This window comes from Aquarana catesbeiana, linkage group LG01, assembly GCF_042186555.1.
Source record: "Aquarana catesbeiana isolate 2022-GZ linkage group LG01, ASM4218655v1, whole genome shotgun sequence".
Taxonomy (NCBI): domain Eukaryota; kingdom Metazoa; phylum Chordata; class Amphibia; order Anura; family Ranidae; genus Aquarana; species Aquarana catesbeiana.
In genome coordinates, this window is record NC_133324.1 from 513,945,948 (window position 1) to 513,965,008 (window position 19,061).

Consider the following 19,061-nt stretch of genomic DNA (forward strand, 5'->3'; position numbering starts at 1 on the left):
GATCTGTCTGTTTCAGTAGTATCCTGCAGCGAGGATAAGGGAAGGGAAGAAGCTTAGGAACTGTAAGGTCCACCTATGCCTTTCTTCCATATATTAAACATTGTAATGCCTAAAAAAATCTCCTCTAGAGGGAGTAAAGATACACATACCTTATTATGTTTCCCAGCAGCTCTGTCCAGCTACAGCAGCTTGTGTGGTCCCAGTTGCACGAGGGGGTTTGAATTGAACAAAATGCCCCCCCTCCCCCCCCCCCCCCCCAGATTGGGGAAACTAAGGGGCTGGGGGGTACAGCAATGTAAAAGCTGTACTACATCATTTTGGGTAGTTATGCATATTTGACAATGTGTCAGCGCTAAACTGATTTACACTTAAAGTGGAGGGCCATCCTAAAATAAAGTGCATCAATATTTTAAAAAAAATTTGGAAAAAAAAAAATTTTAACATACCTGAAACCCCTGTCTTCCTGATCTGCCTCTTCCTATTCCACGGCGCTTCTTCCTCTTCGGGGAGCGGCCCTGTTGCCTTCTGGGACATGTGTTGTCCCAGAAACCAACGGGGCCATTCACAAAGCGCTGCAAGACTCGCGTATGCACAGTAAGAAAACTAGCAGTCAAGCCACAAGGCTCCACTGCCTGTTTCCCTTAGTTAGGATGGCGGCGCCGGCAGCCGATCCGATGGACGGATCGGCCTCGGTGGGTTGACATCGCGGGCTCGCTGGACAGGTAAGTGTTTGTAGCTGCTGACTTTAAAAAAAAAAAAAAAACACGGCCGGAACACCACTTTAATGAGAATATAAGTTTCAACTACTAACTAGAGATAGAGAGATATATATCTCTCTATCTATTCCCCCCCCCCACCTCGAGGGTGCGGCGCGGCTTGTTTTATACATCAAGCGGAGCTTGGGAGGTTTAGCAGCAGCAGTTTAATAACATTTTATTATGTTTTACTTGCCTGTTTAAAGCTTGTTGCACCCATACAGTGAAACTTTCAGGGTTTAAGACAGGCGGCGCCGTGTGCAGGACTCAGCGTCCACGTGATGCTCTTATAACAAAGTCTCTATCAAGAGCAGCCGAAGTGAAGAGGCTATCACACAGGAGCGCTGGGTCACGTAAACAATGTATGCAGGTATTTCCAGTACAGGAAATACAGTTGTTATTCAGCATCAGAAATTGATCTGTATGGTAACATTATTGCTCAGCAAATGGTATATTTTTTAAAGTGTCTTTGTTTTTGTGCTTAGCATTGTGACTTCCAGAGCTACCACAAGGGTGCCAAAAATACCACCCCTAGGTGCTGGGAACTCCAGTCATGCCTTCACGCTGTTATCCTCTCTGGAGATACCAGATATGGCAATCCAGGGTGAGTCTTTGGAACCTATTGTTGATGCAACTGCTTCTTACACTTCAGCCCCTGTATACGTGATTAAATATGCATTATCCTCTGCCCTGCAGGGCTTAGAAGGAAGATTAGTGGCTTTAATCGTATCCTCCATCCAAGGGGATAGGAAGCGTGCTAGATCCCCCTTCCCCCACCTCAAACCCTTTACCAAGGGAACAGTGGGCACAGGATGAGGTATTACCCTCAGGCGATCACGTAGGAAACAAGCCAATTTTTCCTCTGCGGAGGAAACAGTTGATGAACCCTATGCAACCTCGCAATCTGAGAGATTGATGGTACAAACTCTTACGGAGATGGTTCGTTCCACTTTCATGCTACTCCTAACAGAGTCAGCTGAAAGTTCGGTCCCTTCCTTGGGTTCTTTAAAACCTTTACAAACTTTTCATGTATTACTAGAAAAGCTTATTTATGCTGAATGGGATCATCCGGATAAGCATTTTCTTCCTCCAAAGAGTTTCTCAGCTCTCTATCCCATGGAGGAGAAATTCACAAAAGATGGAAAGTACCAGCAGTAGACGCTGCGGTTTCCAGCATCAATAAAAATTTAACTTGTCCAGTAGACAATGCACAAATTCTTAAGGATCCAACAGATAAGAAGTTGGAATTTTTGATAAAATCCTCCTTTTTCCTGGCAGGTGCCATTTCTCAGCCTGCAGTCGCTGCAGTAGGCATCATTTTTTAGTCCCTAAAGGACCAGTTCAAAGAGGCCCTTAGGGAGGCCCCTGCACAAAAGGCCCGTGAGTTAGTCAAATTACCAAAGGTGCTATGTTTCGCCATAGACGCCATAAAAGACTATCCACCAAGTGTCCCGCCTTGCACTTGTGCTAAAACATATGTGTAGGACCCTGTGGTTGGTCAGCCGAAGCATCTTGCAAAAAAGCTTCTGACTAGTTTCCCTTTTCATGGGGAGCGACTATTTGGGGAGGATTTGGTCAAATACATCCAAATGAGTTCTAGCAGGAAAGGTACTCTTTTGCTCAAAAGAAGGTATAAATGTCCTATTTAAACGGACTCTAGGCCTCCACCGTCAGACTCTAGAGGAGAAAACATTCAGCCCCTGTATACATGATTGAAAATGCGGGGCCTAGAAGGAAAATTAGCGACTTTAACCGCATCCGCTATGCAAAAGGATAGGAAGCGTGTTAGATCCCCCTCCCCCACCTTAGACCCCCTTATCAAAAGAACAGTGGGTAGAGGATGAGGGGTTACCCTCAGGTGATCAGGAAGAAAGGCAAACTGATTACTCCTCTGCGGAGGAGACAAATGGAGTTTTTTCAGCCTCACAATCTGAGAGTTTGCTGGTACAAATCTCTTACAGAGATGGTTCGTGCCTCTTTCAAGCTACCTCTAGTAGAGTCAGCTAATAGTTCTGTCTCTTCTTAGGTTCCTTAAAACCTTCACTGCCTTTTTCATGCGTTTCCTGTACATGTACAGATCCATGCAGAAATTCAACAGATCCATTCTAGATCTAAAAGAATCTAAATCAGTTCCTGAAGATCCGCTCCTTTCTATGGAGTCGATCAGGTCAGTAGTTTCTATCCTACAATGAGGAAAACTTCTGGTGTCTATCGGCATCTTGGGATGCATGTCCATATATTTCCCGCTCACCAAAGGTTTCTGTGGTTCGAAGTAGAACAGCATTTCAGTTTGTAGCCTCGCCCTTCGGGCCAGCTACAGCACTCCGAGTGTTCACAAAAGTGCTAGCCCCAACTCTAGCCAGGTAAGGGCACAGGGCATAAACAGTCTTGGCATACCTAGACGATCTATTGCTAATAGACCAATCGGTGTACGCTTTACAACCAGTTACCTGGAAAAGTCTGGGTTGCGTTCTCAACCTAGAGAAGTCTCCCTTAAAACCACTAAAAAAGCTGGAGTATTTGGGTCTGGTCATAGATACAGCCCAGAAAAGGTGTTTTTGCCCAGGCAAAAAACAACTCCATAAGAGAGTTGATGCGGATGGTCAAGTCAGAAGAAGATCCCTCCATTCGCCTTTGCATGAGGTTGTTAGGAAAGATGGTGGCTTCATTTGAAACAGTTCCCTATGCCCAGTTCCATTTGAGACTGTTGCAAAACAGTATTCTATTTGCTTGGAACAAAACAATCCAAGCTTTGGACTTGCCAATGCGGCTGTCCCCAAGGGTGTCCCAAAGCCTCAATTGGTGGTTACTAAAGATTCTGCTAAAAGGTAAATCCTTCAGACGGGTTATCTGGAAAGTGGTAACGACAGAGGACAACTGTCCAAGGACAGTGTTCAAGAACCGAAAGAGCCTTGCCCGTCAACATCCTAGAGATTCGGGCAGTGCGACTGGCTCTGAAAGCCTGGACTTCCAGGTTAAGGCAATGTCCTGTCAGGATCAAATCTGTCAATGCCACGGCTGTGGCCTATATCAATCACCAAAGGGGGCACCAAGAGTCTCTCAGTGCAGATAGAGGTGAACCGTATTCTAACTTGGGCAGAAAGAAATATTCCATCGACAGTCTTCATTCCGGGAATAGAGTTGGCAGGCGGACTACTGAAGTCGCCTGATTAGTCCCAAGGGAATGTTTTTTTCATCCTGACATATTTTCAGGTTGTTTGTCAAAGATGGGGGACTCCGGATGTAGGTCTTCTAGCGTCCAGTTCAACATAAAATTAGTCTACTTTGTGTCCAGAACAAAGGATCCATTCACATGCAGAACAGATGCGTTGGTGATACCATGGGATCAGTTCTCACTGATCTATGCATTTCCCCCTATTCAATTGCTGCCTCCACTTCTTTTCAGGATCAAGCTGGAAAGAAAACCAGTAATTCTGGCAGTACCAGCATGGCCCAGAAGGTCATGGTATGCAGAAATCGTAAAGATGCCAGTGGAGGGTCCGTGGTCACTTCCACTAAGGCCAGACCTGTTCTCACAGGGGCCGATATTCCATCCTACTTTATGAACGCTAAATTTAACGGCCTGGCTATTGAAACCCACATTCTAAAGAAACGTGGGCTTTCCGGGCCAGTTATCTCTAATTTGATTAATGCAAGGAAACCATCTTCCAAAACAATACACTATAGAGTCTGGAAGGCTTATGTTTCCTGGTATGAATTCAAGGGTTGGCACCCTTTGGTCTTGGCCATGGTGTAGAGATTTGAATCTGCTTCTGTGAACAGGTGTCTTTTATACAGGAAACACGCTGGGCTTAGGAGCACACCCTTTAAGAGAGTGCTCCTAATCTCAGCTCGTTACCTGTATAGAAGACACCAGGGAGCCAGAAATCTTGCTGATAGGGGATCAAATACTTATAAATTGATTTTCATTTCAATGAGTGAAATAACTTTTTTGAAATGCAGTTTTCTGGATCTTTTTGTTCTGTCTCTCACTGGTAAAATAAACCTACCATTAAAATTAATAGACTGATCATTTCTTTGTCCGTGGACAAACGTACTAAATTAGCAGGGGATCAAATCCTTTTTTCCCCTCACTGTATCAAATATAACTAGACAAAACCTAACTTTTTAACTAAACCCTTTTTTTTTTTTTTTTTTTTTTAATCACTTGAGGATCATATAATCCCGAAATGATGCATGCATGTCTGAGTTCAGAAATCCATGTATTCTCTTCATATGCACTGTTCATGTATGTAACCAGGTCTTTGCCCCTCTAGGTCCGCTGTCCTACAGCAGTTAGTATGAGATCTTTTACTGTTCTTTTCCGTGGGGCCTGTTCAGATCTATGTGGTTCATTTTGGAATGTTTAACGCATATTAAGGTGGCCCAAAAAATGAACATACTCTATTTTTCATAGATAGTAGAGCTGCACAATTAATCGTTTAAAAAAAAAAAAAAATCCTGATCTCAATTCAACCACCCTCACGATCTTATTTCCGGCATTTCCACGATTCATTCATGTAACAAGCGCAGAGAAGTTCTCTGCTCACTCACAGCTGTAAAAAAAAAAAAAAAAAATCTGGCAAATGTTTATCAACATTGCTCAGTGCTGAGAGATGAAGGGAAACCTAGTGATGAGCTTCGCTCTGTATATGAGGTCAGTTTAACCACTTAAAGACTAATTCCCCGTACACACGATTGGATTTTCCGACAACAAATGTTGGATGGTAGCTTGTTGGCGGAAAGTCAGACCATGTGTATGCTCCATTGAACATTTGTTGTCGGGCTTTCCGATCGTGTGTACACAAATCCGTTGCACAAAAGTCCACGCATGCTCAGAAGCGGTCGGTCTTGTAAACTATCGTTCGTAATGGAGAATTAATATTCGTGACGTGGCAAATTATGAAATCTCCAAATTCAGTGCACAATTCTCTTCTTTAATAGGATAATAATGAAGCTGCTTTGCTGGTGATACTGATGGAGTTATTGCAAACAAATTTTCAAAGGCTTTTTTTTTTCAAGTGATAAGAAGAAGAATAATAGCGCTAAATGAAAAACGCAAAAAGAAAAGCGCGAATCAACACTCGCCAAACTTCTAACACGAAATTAGCAGAAAGAGCCCAAAGGGTGGCGCTAAAGAGCTGAAAAACCACGTAGTATGTTACTACGTTCGTAATTGTTGGCCAACATTTGTGTGACCGTGTGTATGCAAGAAAAGTTGGAGCCAACAACCTTCGAACAAAATTCCACGGTTTTGTTGTCTGATCGTGTGTATGGTGCATAATCCTTTCTGACACTTGTTGCTTACAAGTTAAAATCTGTATTTTCTACTAGAAAATTACTTAGGATCCCCAAACATTATTTTTTTTAGCAGAGACCCTAGAGAATAAAATGGCAGTCGTTGCAATATTTTATGTCACACTGTATTTGGGCAGCGGTCTTTCAAACGCAAATTTTTGGGGAAAAAATACACTTCGATGAATAAAAAAATAAAATAAACCGTAAAGTTAGGCCAATTTTTTTGTATAATGTGAAAGATGATGTTATGAGAATAGTGAGAGAATCTTTATTCTAAACTAAAAAATTGTTTTCTCATTTTTGTCCAGTCATCTTACAGGATGGCACACCTGGCCTCACCTGATGGGAAACACAATCAACAATTGAGGTTAAAAGCCCCACCCTTCCCTCTGCTCCTCAGTTCTTGAGTTCTTGATTGTGTTTCCCTCAGCGCGCTGACAATCGGGCAGGGCAGCGGAGTGTGGGTTCGAGTCCCTTTTCTTCCATGGCCGGCGGAGGCACTGCCTGGCACTGATGGAGAAAAGTGCTGTGGCTTTTCCCGGCCCGTCCTCTGAGGAGACAACAGGCCTGGCGTGGGGTAAGGGTAGGGGTGGCCCTATTCCTCACCCCTACAGGACTCTACAGAGGGCTTGGAGGAAGCGACTAACGGGCTGTATTTCTATGTTTCAGAAACAGAATGCCCTGCCCAGGGGAATGCCAGCAGGTCCAAATCAAAAGCCCCTTCTAAACGTTGTGGGTACTGCAATGACGAGCTCCCACAGGACCACACTAAGCCGTTCTGTTTGAAGTGTATCCATAAACTAGCAAGCAGAGACCTCGCAAGTCATGAAAGATTTTCTCACTGTGCAATTGGAAATGCTTGTGACTCTCCAGTCCTTTTTTAAAGTAAGAGCATCCGGGAGCTGGCAGAGGTTATCGTCCCAGTCCCAGCAAGTCAGATCGATTGGGGGATTTATTCATATATTTGTGGTTCCGTAACCCTCAGGCAAGTTTGGGCTAATTATAAATTTACGAATACTAAACAGATGCCTGCAGTACAAGATATTCCGTAAGGAGGGCATCTACAGTGTCAGGAAGCACTTCCTGAGGGGGGTCCTAATGGTCACGGTGGATCTGAAGGCCACATCCCTCCATGTCCCCATCTCCCCAGAACACCAGAGGTTCCTGCCTTTTGCGGTACTCACAAAACTGGGGGTTCTACATTGGCAATTCAGGGCTCTTCCCTTAGGCTTAGCGGCCAGTCCGAGGATTCTCACCAAAGTCCTCGCAGAGGTGATATCCTTTCTTCACTTCCAAGAAATTGCTCTGATTCCCTATTTGGAGGACATGTTAATAGACGATCAGTCGCAACAGCAGCTGTTGACAGAACGGGACAAGGTGATGTCCATCCTGGAGTCACTAGAATGGATGATCAGCCAGGAGAAATCATCCTTGGAACCATCGCAGTCAAAGGTATACTTGGGATACCTGGTGGCCACTGTTGCCCAAAAGCTTCTCCTACCCCATAAAAAGATAGAGAAGGTGCTGGGGGCAGTGACGACACTCCATGAACTCAAGGAGGTCTCTGAGGTCCATCATGAGGGTACTCTGAGTAATGACTGTGCATTCCGGTGGTACCCTGGGCACAGCTCCACTCTCGAGACCTCCAGCTATTCCTTCTCTCCTCCTGGGACAGATGAAGAGTCCCTGGATGGATCAGTGTCCCTCCCAAGGGAGGTTGGAGAGTCGCTGGTTTGGTGGCTCAACCCAAGCAGGTTGGCTGAGGGTCGGCCCTGGACCCCTGAGAGTGACGACCGACCTGAGAGCCTGGGGATGGGAGGCCCACTTGGAAGACCTCCGCGCCTGGGACCAAGGTCAGAGTTGGGGCCTTTTCCATCTTCAGGGAGTTCCTGGTGGTTCAAAAAGCCTTAATGGTTTTCGAGGACCGGATCTGGGGGGAAAAAAGGTCCAGGTCTTCTCGGACAATACGGTTATGGTATCCTTTTTAAACCGACAGGGAGGAACCAGGTCCCAGAGGTTAACGAAGTTATCCCACGAGATCCTAGGATGCACAGAGGAGAATCCCCTCAATCTCGGTGGTCCATGTAAAAGAAACCTACAACACAGAAGCAGCCCACCTTAGCAAACAGCCCATCCATCAGGGGGAGTGGGAACTAAACAGCGAAGTGTTTTTACTAGTAAGTCAGCACTTTGGCAGACCCAAAATAGACCGATTTGCCTGCAGGAAAAATGGAAAGGTACGGAGGTTCTTTTCCCTTGCCAGGGAGCGGGGTTTCCAGAGGGTGGATTCTTTAGCCCAGAGGTGGGAGTTCGGCCTGGCGTATGCGTTTTCTCCCAAGGCACTCATCCCCGGGTGCTACAGAAGCTGAGCCAAGCTGAGACTGCAGTCTGATACTAAAAGCACTGGTGGCCAAGGAGGACCTGGTTCCCCACCCTAAAGAAGTGGTCAACCCCCCCCACCCACCCACCCCTGCTACATCTGCCAATCAGACAGGGTCCATTTTTCCATCCCAACCCAGGGTTCCTTTCCCTGACGGGCTGGTGCTTGAGAGGGAAACCCTCAGAGAAACAGGGTGTTTGGAAAAGGTGATTGAAAGCCAGTCACCAGGCGGATATACGCAAAGATTTGGAGAGTCTACTCTTGTTGGTGTCAGGTGAGAGAGGTCTCCCAGGGGATGATCCCTTCCTCCAAGAGGGGGTTGACCAGGATCTGGCAGTTATTACCCTCAGGGTCCAGATAGCGGCCCTCTCCATATTTCTAGATAGACTCTCCCTGGATCCTCTTATAAAGAGATTTTTATTAGCCAGGGAAAGGGTAACCCCCGATAGGGTTCCACTGTGGGACCTAACTTTGGAACCCTAACTAGGGGGCCTTTTGAGTTGGTGGCTCAGATCCCTATTAAGTTAGGAGGATAGGTCATTTACAGGGTCTGACAATTTAAAGAGCCTTTTTTTTTTTTTTTGTTACTTCTAGAAGACAGGGTTATCCTTAGGCAGAATCCCCTGTACTTGCCAAAGGTGACATTGCAGTTCCACAGGTCACAAGAAATCATTCTCCCTTCATTTTGTGAAAATCCCCAGAATGAAAGGGAGGCACCTTCCATTCATTAGACGGTGTCTGCTAGTTTATTTGGCTAGTCAAGTGCTTTAGGAAAATCAACCACTTAGTTTCTGTGGCCAGAGGAAGGTTCTCCAGGCCTCAAAACCAACTGTAGCGAGATGGATAAAACAGACCATCTCGGTAGTGTACGAGAAGTCAGATAAACCAATCCCAGCTCACCTGAAAAAGCACTCTACAAGATCTCTGGCGAACTCCTGGGCAGAGAAGGCGGGCACATCAATTGACCAGATCTGCAGCGCAGCTACATGGACAAGCCAGAACAACTTTCTGAGGCACTACAGGGTGGGGCTGTTGTCACCTCAGGACCTGGCATTCCGCAGGAAAGTCCTACAAGCAGTGGTTCTACCCTGAGGTAGGCCTGAGCTTCTTGTTCGTCATCTTAGATGTGTCGTCCTGGAAGACGACTGGAGAAAATTGCCTGTTACACTTACCGGTAACAGTGTTTCTAGGAAATCTTCCAGGACAGAGGGCCTACTTCCCACCCCTTGTTGGTGATATCTAATTCTCACAGAATTTACCCTTGTGCGCTGGTGTGGGCTAATACTTTGCCACAACTGCAGAGGGAAGGGTGGGGCTTTTAACCTCTATTGTTGATTGTATTTCCTGTCAGGTGAGACCAGTCATCTCTCAGGTGTACCATCCTGGAAGATTTCCTAGAAACACTGTTACCGGTAAGTTTAACTGGTAACTGTCACGGAACGTCCCACACTCCACTTGAGTGCTTCCATCAGTATACCACTTCCTTGTAGTCTGGATACAGATATCAGATATTCCAAACGCTTCCAAGCACAAAACAAGGCGACACTTGCTTCACTGCTAACATTGGCTATATCTTTATTAGAACCAGAATACAGTCTTATATACAGTAGAAGATGAGGTTCCCCCCTCCTGCTCATATTACTCTAACAATACACCCGTAACCTAATTAACCTAATTAACATGAGCTAGTTTACTAAATCATTTACCCAGACCAGATGACTCAGAAACATGACCTGTAGGACACAGACTTGTGGGCACCGAGCTTCACACAATAGCAGGCGCTAATTACAATTAACAATACAAACAATGATCTCCCCCCTCCTCAGCCTAGTCATCAACAACTATAGTAGGATTAGACTGTTCGTCTCCTAGCCAGTCCTGGAGGCTAATGTGATCAGCTCACTCAATTAACAGGTTGAGTTCAGAATCAATCAAACCAATAATAGTCTCTACATACATCCTAGGAGATATTGTGGACAAATATTACTGTCCCATTTTTTAAGTAGTCCAAGATATATTTTCTCACTCACCCTGTGCCAGGATAGCACAGGGTGACTTAGACATAAGAGGGGTATGGGGAGCTGGAACAAGGGCATCCCCTACTTTTCAAGGGATTCTGAGTTCCACGGGCCCTCCCGTCACAGTAACTTTTTCCAGAATCGTGCAGCTCTAATAGGCAGTGCATTGCCATGTGTTTTGTGGTGCACGGGTTTGATTGGATGCCAACTGAATGGCACTGCAGCGGACTAGGGCTGGGTTCCCACTTTTGCGAAATGGATGTGGATTTTTTCCACATCCAATTTGCATGACAGGAGACTGTGACCGTCTCCTAATGGAACCGGTTCACACACCACTGGGGCCCTGGAAAAGGGTCCTGTGCATCTTTCGGCTCCGTTTTCAGGTCTGAATTCGGGCAACAATTTGGACCTGATTCGCCCCTGAAACTGAGAACAGGGACGCACTCGACCCCCTGCTGCAAGGTGGGGTTGGGACTATCTCTGCACTTGATAATTAATCACAGTTAAATTAAAAAATACAAATTTTCATGAATATAATACAAAAATACAAGGATATACAGACAATATTAAAAACAAAGATTGGTATACAACACAACTAACAAATTACTCGCGGGTGTCCCCGTGGAGTTTCTGTTGGGGGGGGGGGGGGGGGGGGAGTATACATGAAGTTCTTCAACCAGTTTTGCAGTAAAAACCGCTTCTTCAGGAGGAGTCTATAAAAAAATTAGTATTTTTATAGCATTGTAGAAGGTACGGTAAAACAAATTTAGGGCAACATAATATATTTCAAATATCAAAAAAGAGAAGACAAGCTCACCCACTCAGACGGGGTCAGTAAAATGACAAGACCCAAAACAATCCCCCCCCCCCCCCCCCACGGCGGACACATTTATAGAGCCTATGGATGTTTTGGATTACACACCCAAGTGTGAGAGGAAGGTGGATGGAGTGGAAGGGTGAAAAATGGTGTGAGGATAAGTGCATGGGAGGGGAGGGGGAGGAAGGGAGAGGGTTGGTGTGGGGACGGAGAGAAGGAAAGATAAGGGGGGGGGGGGGGGGAGGGGGGGAGGAGAGAATTCAGAAAAAAGAAAACAAGGAGAGGGGGGAGGGAATGAGGAGGCGGAAGGAGTGTAAGAAAAACACAGAACCCATAACGTCCAAATGATCAACAAAAGTATGTGAAGGCACTATAACTCACCAGATATATAGTAAACCAATTTTAATTGCATGGGCTGTGTATATCAATCGAAATACGATCTATACCGATAGTAGTAAGGTACACGTTGCTCCCAGAGTCAGACAGTTGACACTACAGATTAGGGATACAGCAGTTCTGCCATCTGCCGCATATGATCCCACAGTGACATGATAATCTGTAAAGTACAATGGTACATGAGATCAAACACTGAAGGCTGGGAGCCAGGAGGGGTGAGGAAGGGAGGGACAAGGGAGGAATGGAGTACAGACGATGAGGGGGAGGGGGGGGGGTCCATCCCTGCACCTCTCACCAGAACACACTAACACGGCTGTCACGGAGATCGCTTCCTCTGAAGGTTAGTATGTTCTGGTGAGAGGTGCAGGGTTGCCCCCCCCTCCCCTCCCTTTTCCCATTCCCCTCATCATCTGTACTCCATTCCTCCCTTGTCCCTGGCTCCCAGCCTTCAGTGTTTGATCTCATGTAGCATTGTACTTTACAGATTATCATGTCATTGTGGGATCATATGCGGCAGAACTGCTGTATCCCTAACCTGTAGTATCAACTGTCTGACTCTAGGAGTAGCGTGTACCTTACTACTATCTGTATATACCGTATTTCGATTGATATACACGTTTTATGGGTTCTGTGTTTTTCTTGCACTCCTTCCGCCTGTCCCAACCCTTTCCCGCCCCTCCCACCCTTTTTTTTTTTTTTTCCCCCCTCCTCCTTGTTTTTTTCTTTTTTTTTTCCTGAAACTTTCCCCCCCTCCCCCCTTTCCTTTCTCCCCCTCTCCTCCCCCCCCCCCTTATCTTTCCTTCTCTCCGTTCCCACACCAACCCCCCCCCTACCCTTCCCTCCCCTCCTATGCACTTATCCTCACGCCATTTTTCACCCTTCCACTCCGTCCACCTTCCTATCACACTTGGGTGTGCAATCCAAAACATCCATAGGCTCTATAATTTTACGTTACTCTTTATTATTCAATCAACCAGATCCTGTTTCTACAATCCCCCGTGTCCGCCCTGGGGGGAATTGTTTTGGGTCCTGTCGTTTTACTGACCCCGTCTGAGTGGGTGAGCTTGTCTTCTCTTTTTTGATTTTTTGATATTTGAAATATATTATGTTGCCCTAAATTTGTTTTACTGTACCTTCTACATTGCTATAAAAATACTAATTGTTTTATAGACTCCCCCTGAAGAAGCGTTTTTTACCGCGAAACCGGTTGAGGAACTTCATGTATACCCCCCCCCCCCCCAACAGAAACTCCACGGGGACACCCACAAGTTATTTGTTAATTGTGGTGTATACCAATCTTTGTTTTTAATATGGTCTGTATATCCTTGTCTTTTTGTATTCATTAAAATTTGTATTTTTTAATTTAACTGTGATTAATTATCAAGTGCCGAGATAGTCCCACCCCCACCTTTTGAGGCGTGTACGTGCGAGCAGGCAAGTGGTGGCAACTGCCCCCACACCTCCACTCCTCCATATATTTTTTTTTTTTTATTCTAAATCGGGATGATGGCACTTTTATGTGTTATACTATATTCTTGTATCTGAGGCTATACTCACCAATTACTCTAAATTCAGTATCTCAGAAAATTACAATATTATATAAGACCAATTAAAAAAAAAAAAAAAATTTTAGATACAGAAATGTTGGCTTACTGAAAAGTATGTCTTTGTACAGTATAGTATGCACTCGATACTTGGTCCGGGCTCCTTTTGCATGAATTACTGCATCAATGTGGTGTGGCATGTAGGTGATCAGCCTGTGGCACTGCTGAGGTGTTATGGAAGCCCAGGTTGCTTTGATAGCGGCCTTCAGCTCGTCTGCATTGTTGAGTCTGGTGTCTCATCTTCCTCTTGACAATACCCCACAGATTCTCTATGGGGTTTAGGTCAGGTGAGTTTGCTGGCCAATCAAGCACAGTGATACCATGATCATTAAACTAGATACTTTTGGCAGTGTGGGGAGGTGCCAATTCCTGCTGGAAAATGAAATCAACGTTTCCATAAAGTTGGTCAGCAGAGGGAAGCATGACGTGCTCTTGAAGTTCCTGGTAGAGGGCTGCGCTGACTTTGGACTTGATAAAACACAGTGGACCAACAACAGCAGATGACATGGCTCCCAAAATCCTCACGAACTGTGTAAAATTTTGCATTTTTCATTTGGAAATCGAGGCCCCAGAGTCTGGAGCAAGAGTGGAGAGGCACAGAATCCAAGTTGCATGAGGTCCAGTGTGAAGTTTCCACAGTCAGTTGCTAAGTCTCAACCTGCTGCCCATGGACACCAGTAGCCAGCAGTGAAGTGTGTTTTTGGAAACGGGCTTTAAAAGCAGGGATTTCTACCAGTCGTGTAACAGAGTCACTGTCGCTTGTATCCTGCATGTTTCCAATCTCCAACCACATACGAAGCATGTCCATAGTCTGATTACTTTATCAAGTCTTCATTCTATGATCATCTTTTGTAGCATTATGTATACTGAATGTTATTTGTAGCCCCTTAGTGATTTCAAGGGCCACAGCTGATGCCTCATTGGTTGAAAACCACTATTTTTATTTTTATATTCAACTTTTTTATTTCGATCTAAACGTTTTTTGGTTTCCCAGAACTACTAGTTTAATGCTTAATTTACTTGGGTGCATATCTACAGGTGGTTTGCTGTGTTAAGAGGTGACTAAGCACCACCTCTATATGCAGCAACACTTTGTACTAGGGCTACATACAAACTGGCCCATTAATTGCAGCCACTTAGTGTGCATCCAGGGTTGGCATTTCTGTGGAGTTCTAGTTGCACACAAAGTCCAGGGTCAGTCAGAGATTTTTTTGCATGTTAATACTTGGATGGGCGGCTATATGTGAACAGCAGCGATGCTGGCCATTCATTTGTACAATGAGTACAAATCTGACAGCTGCGGCTAGCTGCACACCGCTTATGCTTCCTGCTGATTGGAAAGCTTTGGCTCCTTCCTTCCATTATACCGCATTGATGAAGGTTTATTATGTGTATTTTCATATATGTTAACCTGAATTTTTTTTTTTTTTTTTTTTTTTGTAACAGGCTCAACTAAAATTCCCGATAGATTATCCATACTCTCCTCCAACATTCCGATTCCTTACAAAAATGTGGCATCCAAACATCTATGAGGTAAGTAATATTTTCCTGTACAGGGATTTAGAAAGTGAACAATGAAAACCTAAATATTCCTTCTGAACAACTTAATGAAAGCTTACGTCTTGTCTGTACCCCATCTCAAATGGCCAGTAATGTATGCAGTCAAACTAAGCTTACGACTGGACAAGCAGCCTTTAGTTTCATTAGTTTATGCAAAATAAAGAAAGGACATCCTCCCTTCCCTATTTAAATACCTATATAAAAAAAAGATAAGAAATTTAGTTAAAAACCAAAATACACACATTATACATATGTGTGTCCATGCAAAATTAGGACCCAGACATGCACAAGACCATATTGCACTACACATAAACTATCTGCACATGTTTGAGGTTTAGAATTAATTTCAGATTACTCCACAATGGCAGCCCTGGCTGAGAGTTTGCTCCTCTTCCTCATTCATGGGCCAGGAAGCCCAAATATTAAAAAGAGTCTTTCCTGCCCTTCTCATGTCAGAGCTTTCTGCCCCTTTCTTAGAGGCAGAAGCAACCTTCGTTGGTCCCTAGGTTGGGGACAAAATAGTCCATCACTCCTTCACTGCTGCCTTGCTTTGGCGATCCAGATAGTTGGGACTGTTGTTGGCAGGTGGAGCAAAGAGTTTGGGTCACCAGTTGAAAAAGTTATAGTGTAAATTTAATGGCTTGGAGTTTATCCCAGAAGCTGTTCACCAGGAAACCCATGGCACCTAGAGGAAGAATCTACAAATGAAATCATGCAGTGAAGAACAACTATTTTGAGCTATTGTAGAGTTTGTTAAATTATATGCAATTTTCCCAACAGAATGGAGATGTGTGTATTTCCATATTGCATCCTCCAGTAGATGACCCCCAGAGTGGAGAACTTCCTTCTGAACGGTGGAACCCTACTCAAAATGTGCGGTAAGCATCCGCTTCTGTATCTGTCTGATCATAGGCCTCTATGTTGCAGTAATGGATTTAACCGGTCTGTGTTGTAGATTATGGGGCAACACAAGTCTGCAAAAGCAAAGTCCACAATCCTTGGTCAAGTTCAACATTCAATATACCTCTTCTTCAAAGAATACTTCTGCCTAGGTTATAACAAATTATGAATCTGTTTGCAACTACCATCACAGGTCTGCTCTACCCTTCTAGCAGCTTATCTGCTTTAAAGCTGAACTTTGGGATAAGCAATATTGAATAGAAGAGCCATGTTTATTCTTACATTAATCTTGGTGTATTGGGTATTTCTGCCAGAATTGTGCAGTAATCTCCATGCAGGGTGATTGTATCCTCTTGTAGTTTTCTTCAGGTAGCCTGTAATGGATGGGCCTACTGGGTTCCTCCCACATCTCTGCTCTCTGCACAGGCAACACGACTGGTATTTCCCTGAGATGGTCCTGCGGTCTGCAGGGACTACCGGTCTTTTTTCCGATTGGCAAAGTAGTCCTCTTTTCAGTTCAGGATAGTTTTCCATGAATTCCTTGCAGAGTTATTAAAGCGATAGTAAAGGTTGGAAAAAAAAAAAACCCTCTCTGCAATGGTGCTAGTATAAACAAAAGGAAACAAAGGCGTTGCCATCTACGTGTATCTGTTTATTAAATGAACACTAAAAGCAATTAAGATTGCACTGGTAATTGGGCATATCATAGTTATATAGTCAGGTTGAAAAAAGACAGTCCATCTAGTTAAACCAATAAAAAATTAAAATCCCATATACAAAATCCTATATCCACAGTTAATCCAGAGGAAGGTGAAGATTCCCAGCAAAGCATGATCTAATTTGCTTACAGCAGGGGATTCCTTCCTGATCCCCCTGAGAGTCAACCGGATTTTCCCTGGATCAACTTTACCTATAAATGTTAGTACCCAGTTATATTATCTACATGTAGGAAAGAATCAATTTTTAAAACAATCTACTGAGCCGGACAGAACCAGCTCTTGAGGGAGTCTATTCCACAAGTTCACTATATGAACCCATTATGTATTTGTACATGTTAATCGTATCCCCCCTTAATCTTCTCTTCTCAAGAGAATAAATTCAGTTCTTTTAATCTTTCCCCTTAGCTGAGCTCCTCCATGCCTCTCTCCAGTTCCCCAATATCCTTTTTGAGAACTGGTGTCCAAAACTGAACTGCATATTCCAAACGAGGTCTTACTAATGATTCTTACAGGGGCAAACCCTGCAGCTTGGCATTACATGCTATTATTAAGCTTATGATCTACCAAAACCCCCAGATCCTTCTCCACCATTGATTTCCCCCGTTGTACTCCCCCCTAGTATGTATGATGCATGCATGTTCTTAGCCCCCAAGTGCATAACTTTACATTTATCAATATTAAACCTCATTTGCCACATAGTTGCCCAATTAAACAATGCATCAAGGTCATCTTGCAAGTTGGAGACCTCTTGTAAGGACAATATTCCACTGCATAGCTTGGTGTCATCTGCAAAAACTGAAATGGTACTTTTAATCCCAGACCCTATATCATTAATAAAGATATTAAAAAGTAAGGGTCCCAACACTGAACCTTTGGGTACACCACTTAATACCCTTAGACCATGCAGAGTAAGAATCATTTACCACTACTCTCTGAATTCTGTCTTTTAGCCAGTTTTCTATCCATTTACAAACCAATCTTTCCAAACCTGTAGACTTTACCTTATACATTAGCCATGTACGGGCATCTGGCTCAAACGCTTTTGCAAAATCCAAGTATACAACGTCCACAGCCACCCTGTCTAAGGTTTTACTTACCACCTCATGAAAATAAATCAGATTTGTTTAACAACTTCTTAAAATATTTTTTTTTTCCAGCAAGAACTCATCTATGTGGTCTTTTATTAAACTTTCCAGTATCTTCCCGACTGTAGAAGTTAAACTATCAGGTCTATAGTTATTTGGTAAAGATTTTGATCCCTTTTTAAATATGGGCACCACATTGGCCCTACTCCAATCCAGTGGTATTATTCCAGTCCTTAACGAGTCCCTAAAAATTAGAAACGATGGCTTTGAAATGACCAAGCTCAATTCTTTAAGGATTCGTGGGTGGAAGCCATCTGGTCCAAGTGCTTTATCTATCTTTATTCTGTTTAAATATTCCTGGACCATATCACTTTTGAGCCATTGTGGATCATTCCGGGCAGTGTCAATACCATTCCCATTATGGACATGCTCTTTTGTATACACAGAGCTGAAGAAGGTATTTAATAAATTTTACCTTCTTTGTCCCCAGTCATCCACTCCAGATTATTTTGTAAAAGACCTACTTGCTCACACCTGACCTTTTTTACTATTAATATATTTGAAGAATTTTTTGGGGTTTGTTCTACTATCTTTTGCAATCTGCCGTTAGTTTTGAATTTTCGCATCTTTGATTTCCGTTCTACATATTCTGTTATATTCTTTGTAATATTTAAACAATGATAGTGTTCCTTCATTTTTATTTTTTAAAAGCTCTTTTCTTTAATTATAGCTTTTTTAACTTTTTAACAAAGCCACATTGGTTTTGTTTTTAGCCTTTTAAACTTATTGCTCATGGGAATGTACTTTGTAGTGAGTTTGCGTACAGTCTTTTTGAAGAATTCAGATTTCTGTTCTGTGTTTGATGCCAATATTCCCTCGTAGCTTAAGTCTTGGAGAGCAGCCCTCCTCCTAGGAAAATTTTGCTCTCTTAAAGTTAAGTGTTGTTATATTTCCCGTATGTTGGTTGCTTACAGCTAACATTAAATGAAAACATGTTATGGTCACTGCTACCCAGATGTTCATTTTATATGAATATTGGTAATAAGCTCTGCATAGTTTGAGATTACCAGGTCCAGCAGAGCATCATTTCTAGTCGGGCCTCATCTCCTCATTAACACTGGGTGGTCTATAACAAACTCCAATGATCACCTTTTGTAGTACGCACACCCATGTACAGTTCCACCCATAATGCTTCAGACTCATCACACTCTCCATCAACTAGGTCCTCTTTCACACTCTCTTTGAGATGATTCATCAATCACAGTTTATGCATCTGTTCCAGGGGGTCAATAGTCCAGGGAAGTCTAAGCTCATCTGTCAGCCCAGTGGAGCCACTCTGGTTTGCACACAGCAGCTGTACTCAGTATATGACAGATCTACCTGCCATGCCTACTATTGTGCAGCTACGGTTTCATCCTGTTACAATAGAGTATACAGAGTCTACAAAACCACCCCTGGACTATTGGCCCTCTGGAACAGCTATACAGACTGTGATTGATAATATGCCCAATTTCTCTTCCATCCTGTGA

At 43.7% G+C, this 19,061-nt stretch overlaps 1 protein-coding gene and 1 long non-coding RNA gene across 3 annotated transcripts in view; both read left to right on the forward strand.

The window, feature by feature from the left end:
* Positions 1–19,061, forward strand: part of CDC34 (cell division cycle 34, ubiquitin conjugating enzyme) — a 58,105-nt gene that overhangs the window by 21,085 nt on the left and 17,959 nt on the right. For both annotated transcript variants that reach the window (XM_073594034.1, XM_073594035.1), the window contains 2 exons: positions 14,715–14,801; positions 15,609–15,706. In XM_073594034.1, the coding sequence (XP_073450135.1) occupies positions 14,715–14,801; positions 15,609–15,706 (185 nt within the window). The remainder of the gene's footprint in view (positions 1–14,714; positions 14,802–15,608; positions 15,707–19,061) is intronic.
* Positions 11,953–14,698, forward strand: LOC141104128 (uncharacterized). Its single transcript, XR_012235479.1, has 3 exons — positions 11,953–12,004; positions 12,642–12,722; positions 12,835–14,698. It is a non-coding gene; the product is annotated as an uncharacterized lncRNA (long non-coding RNA).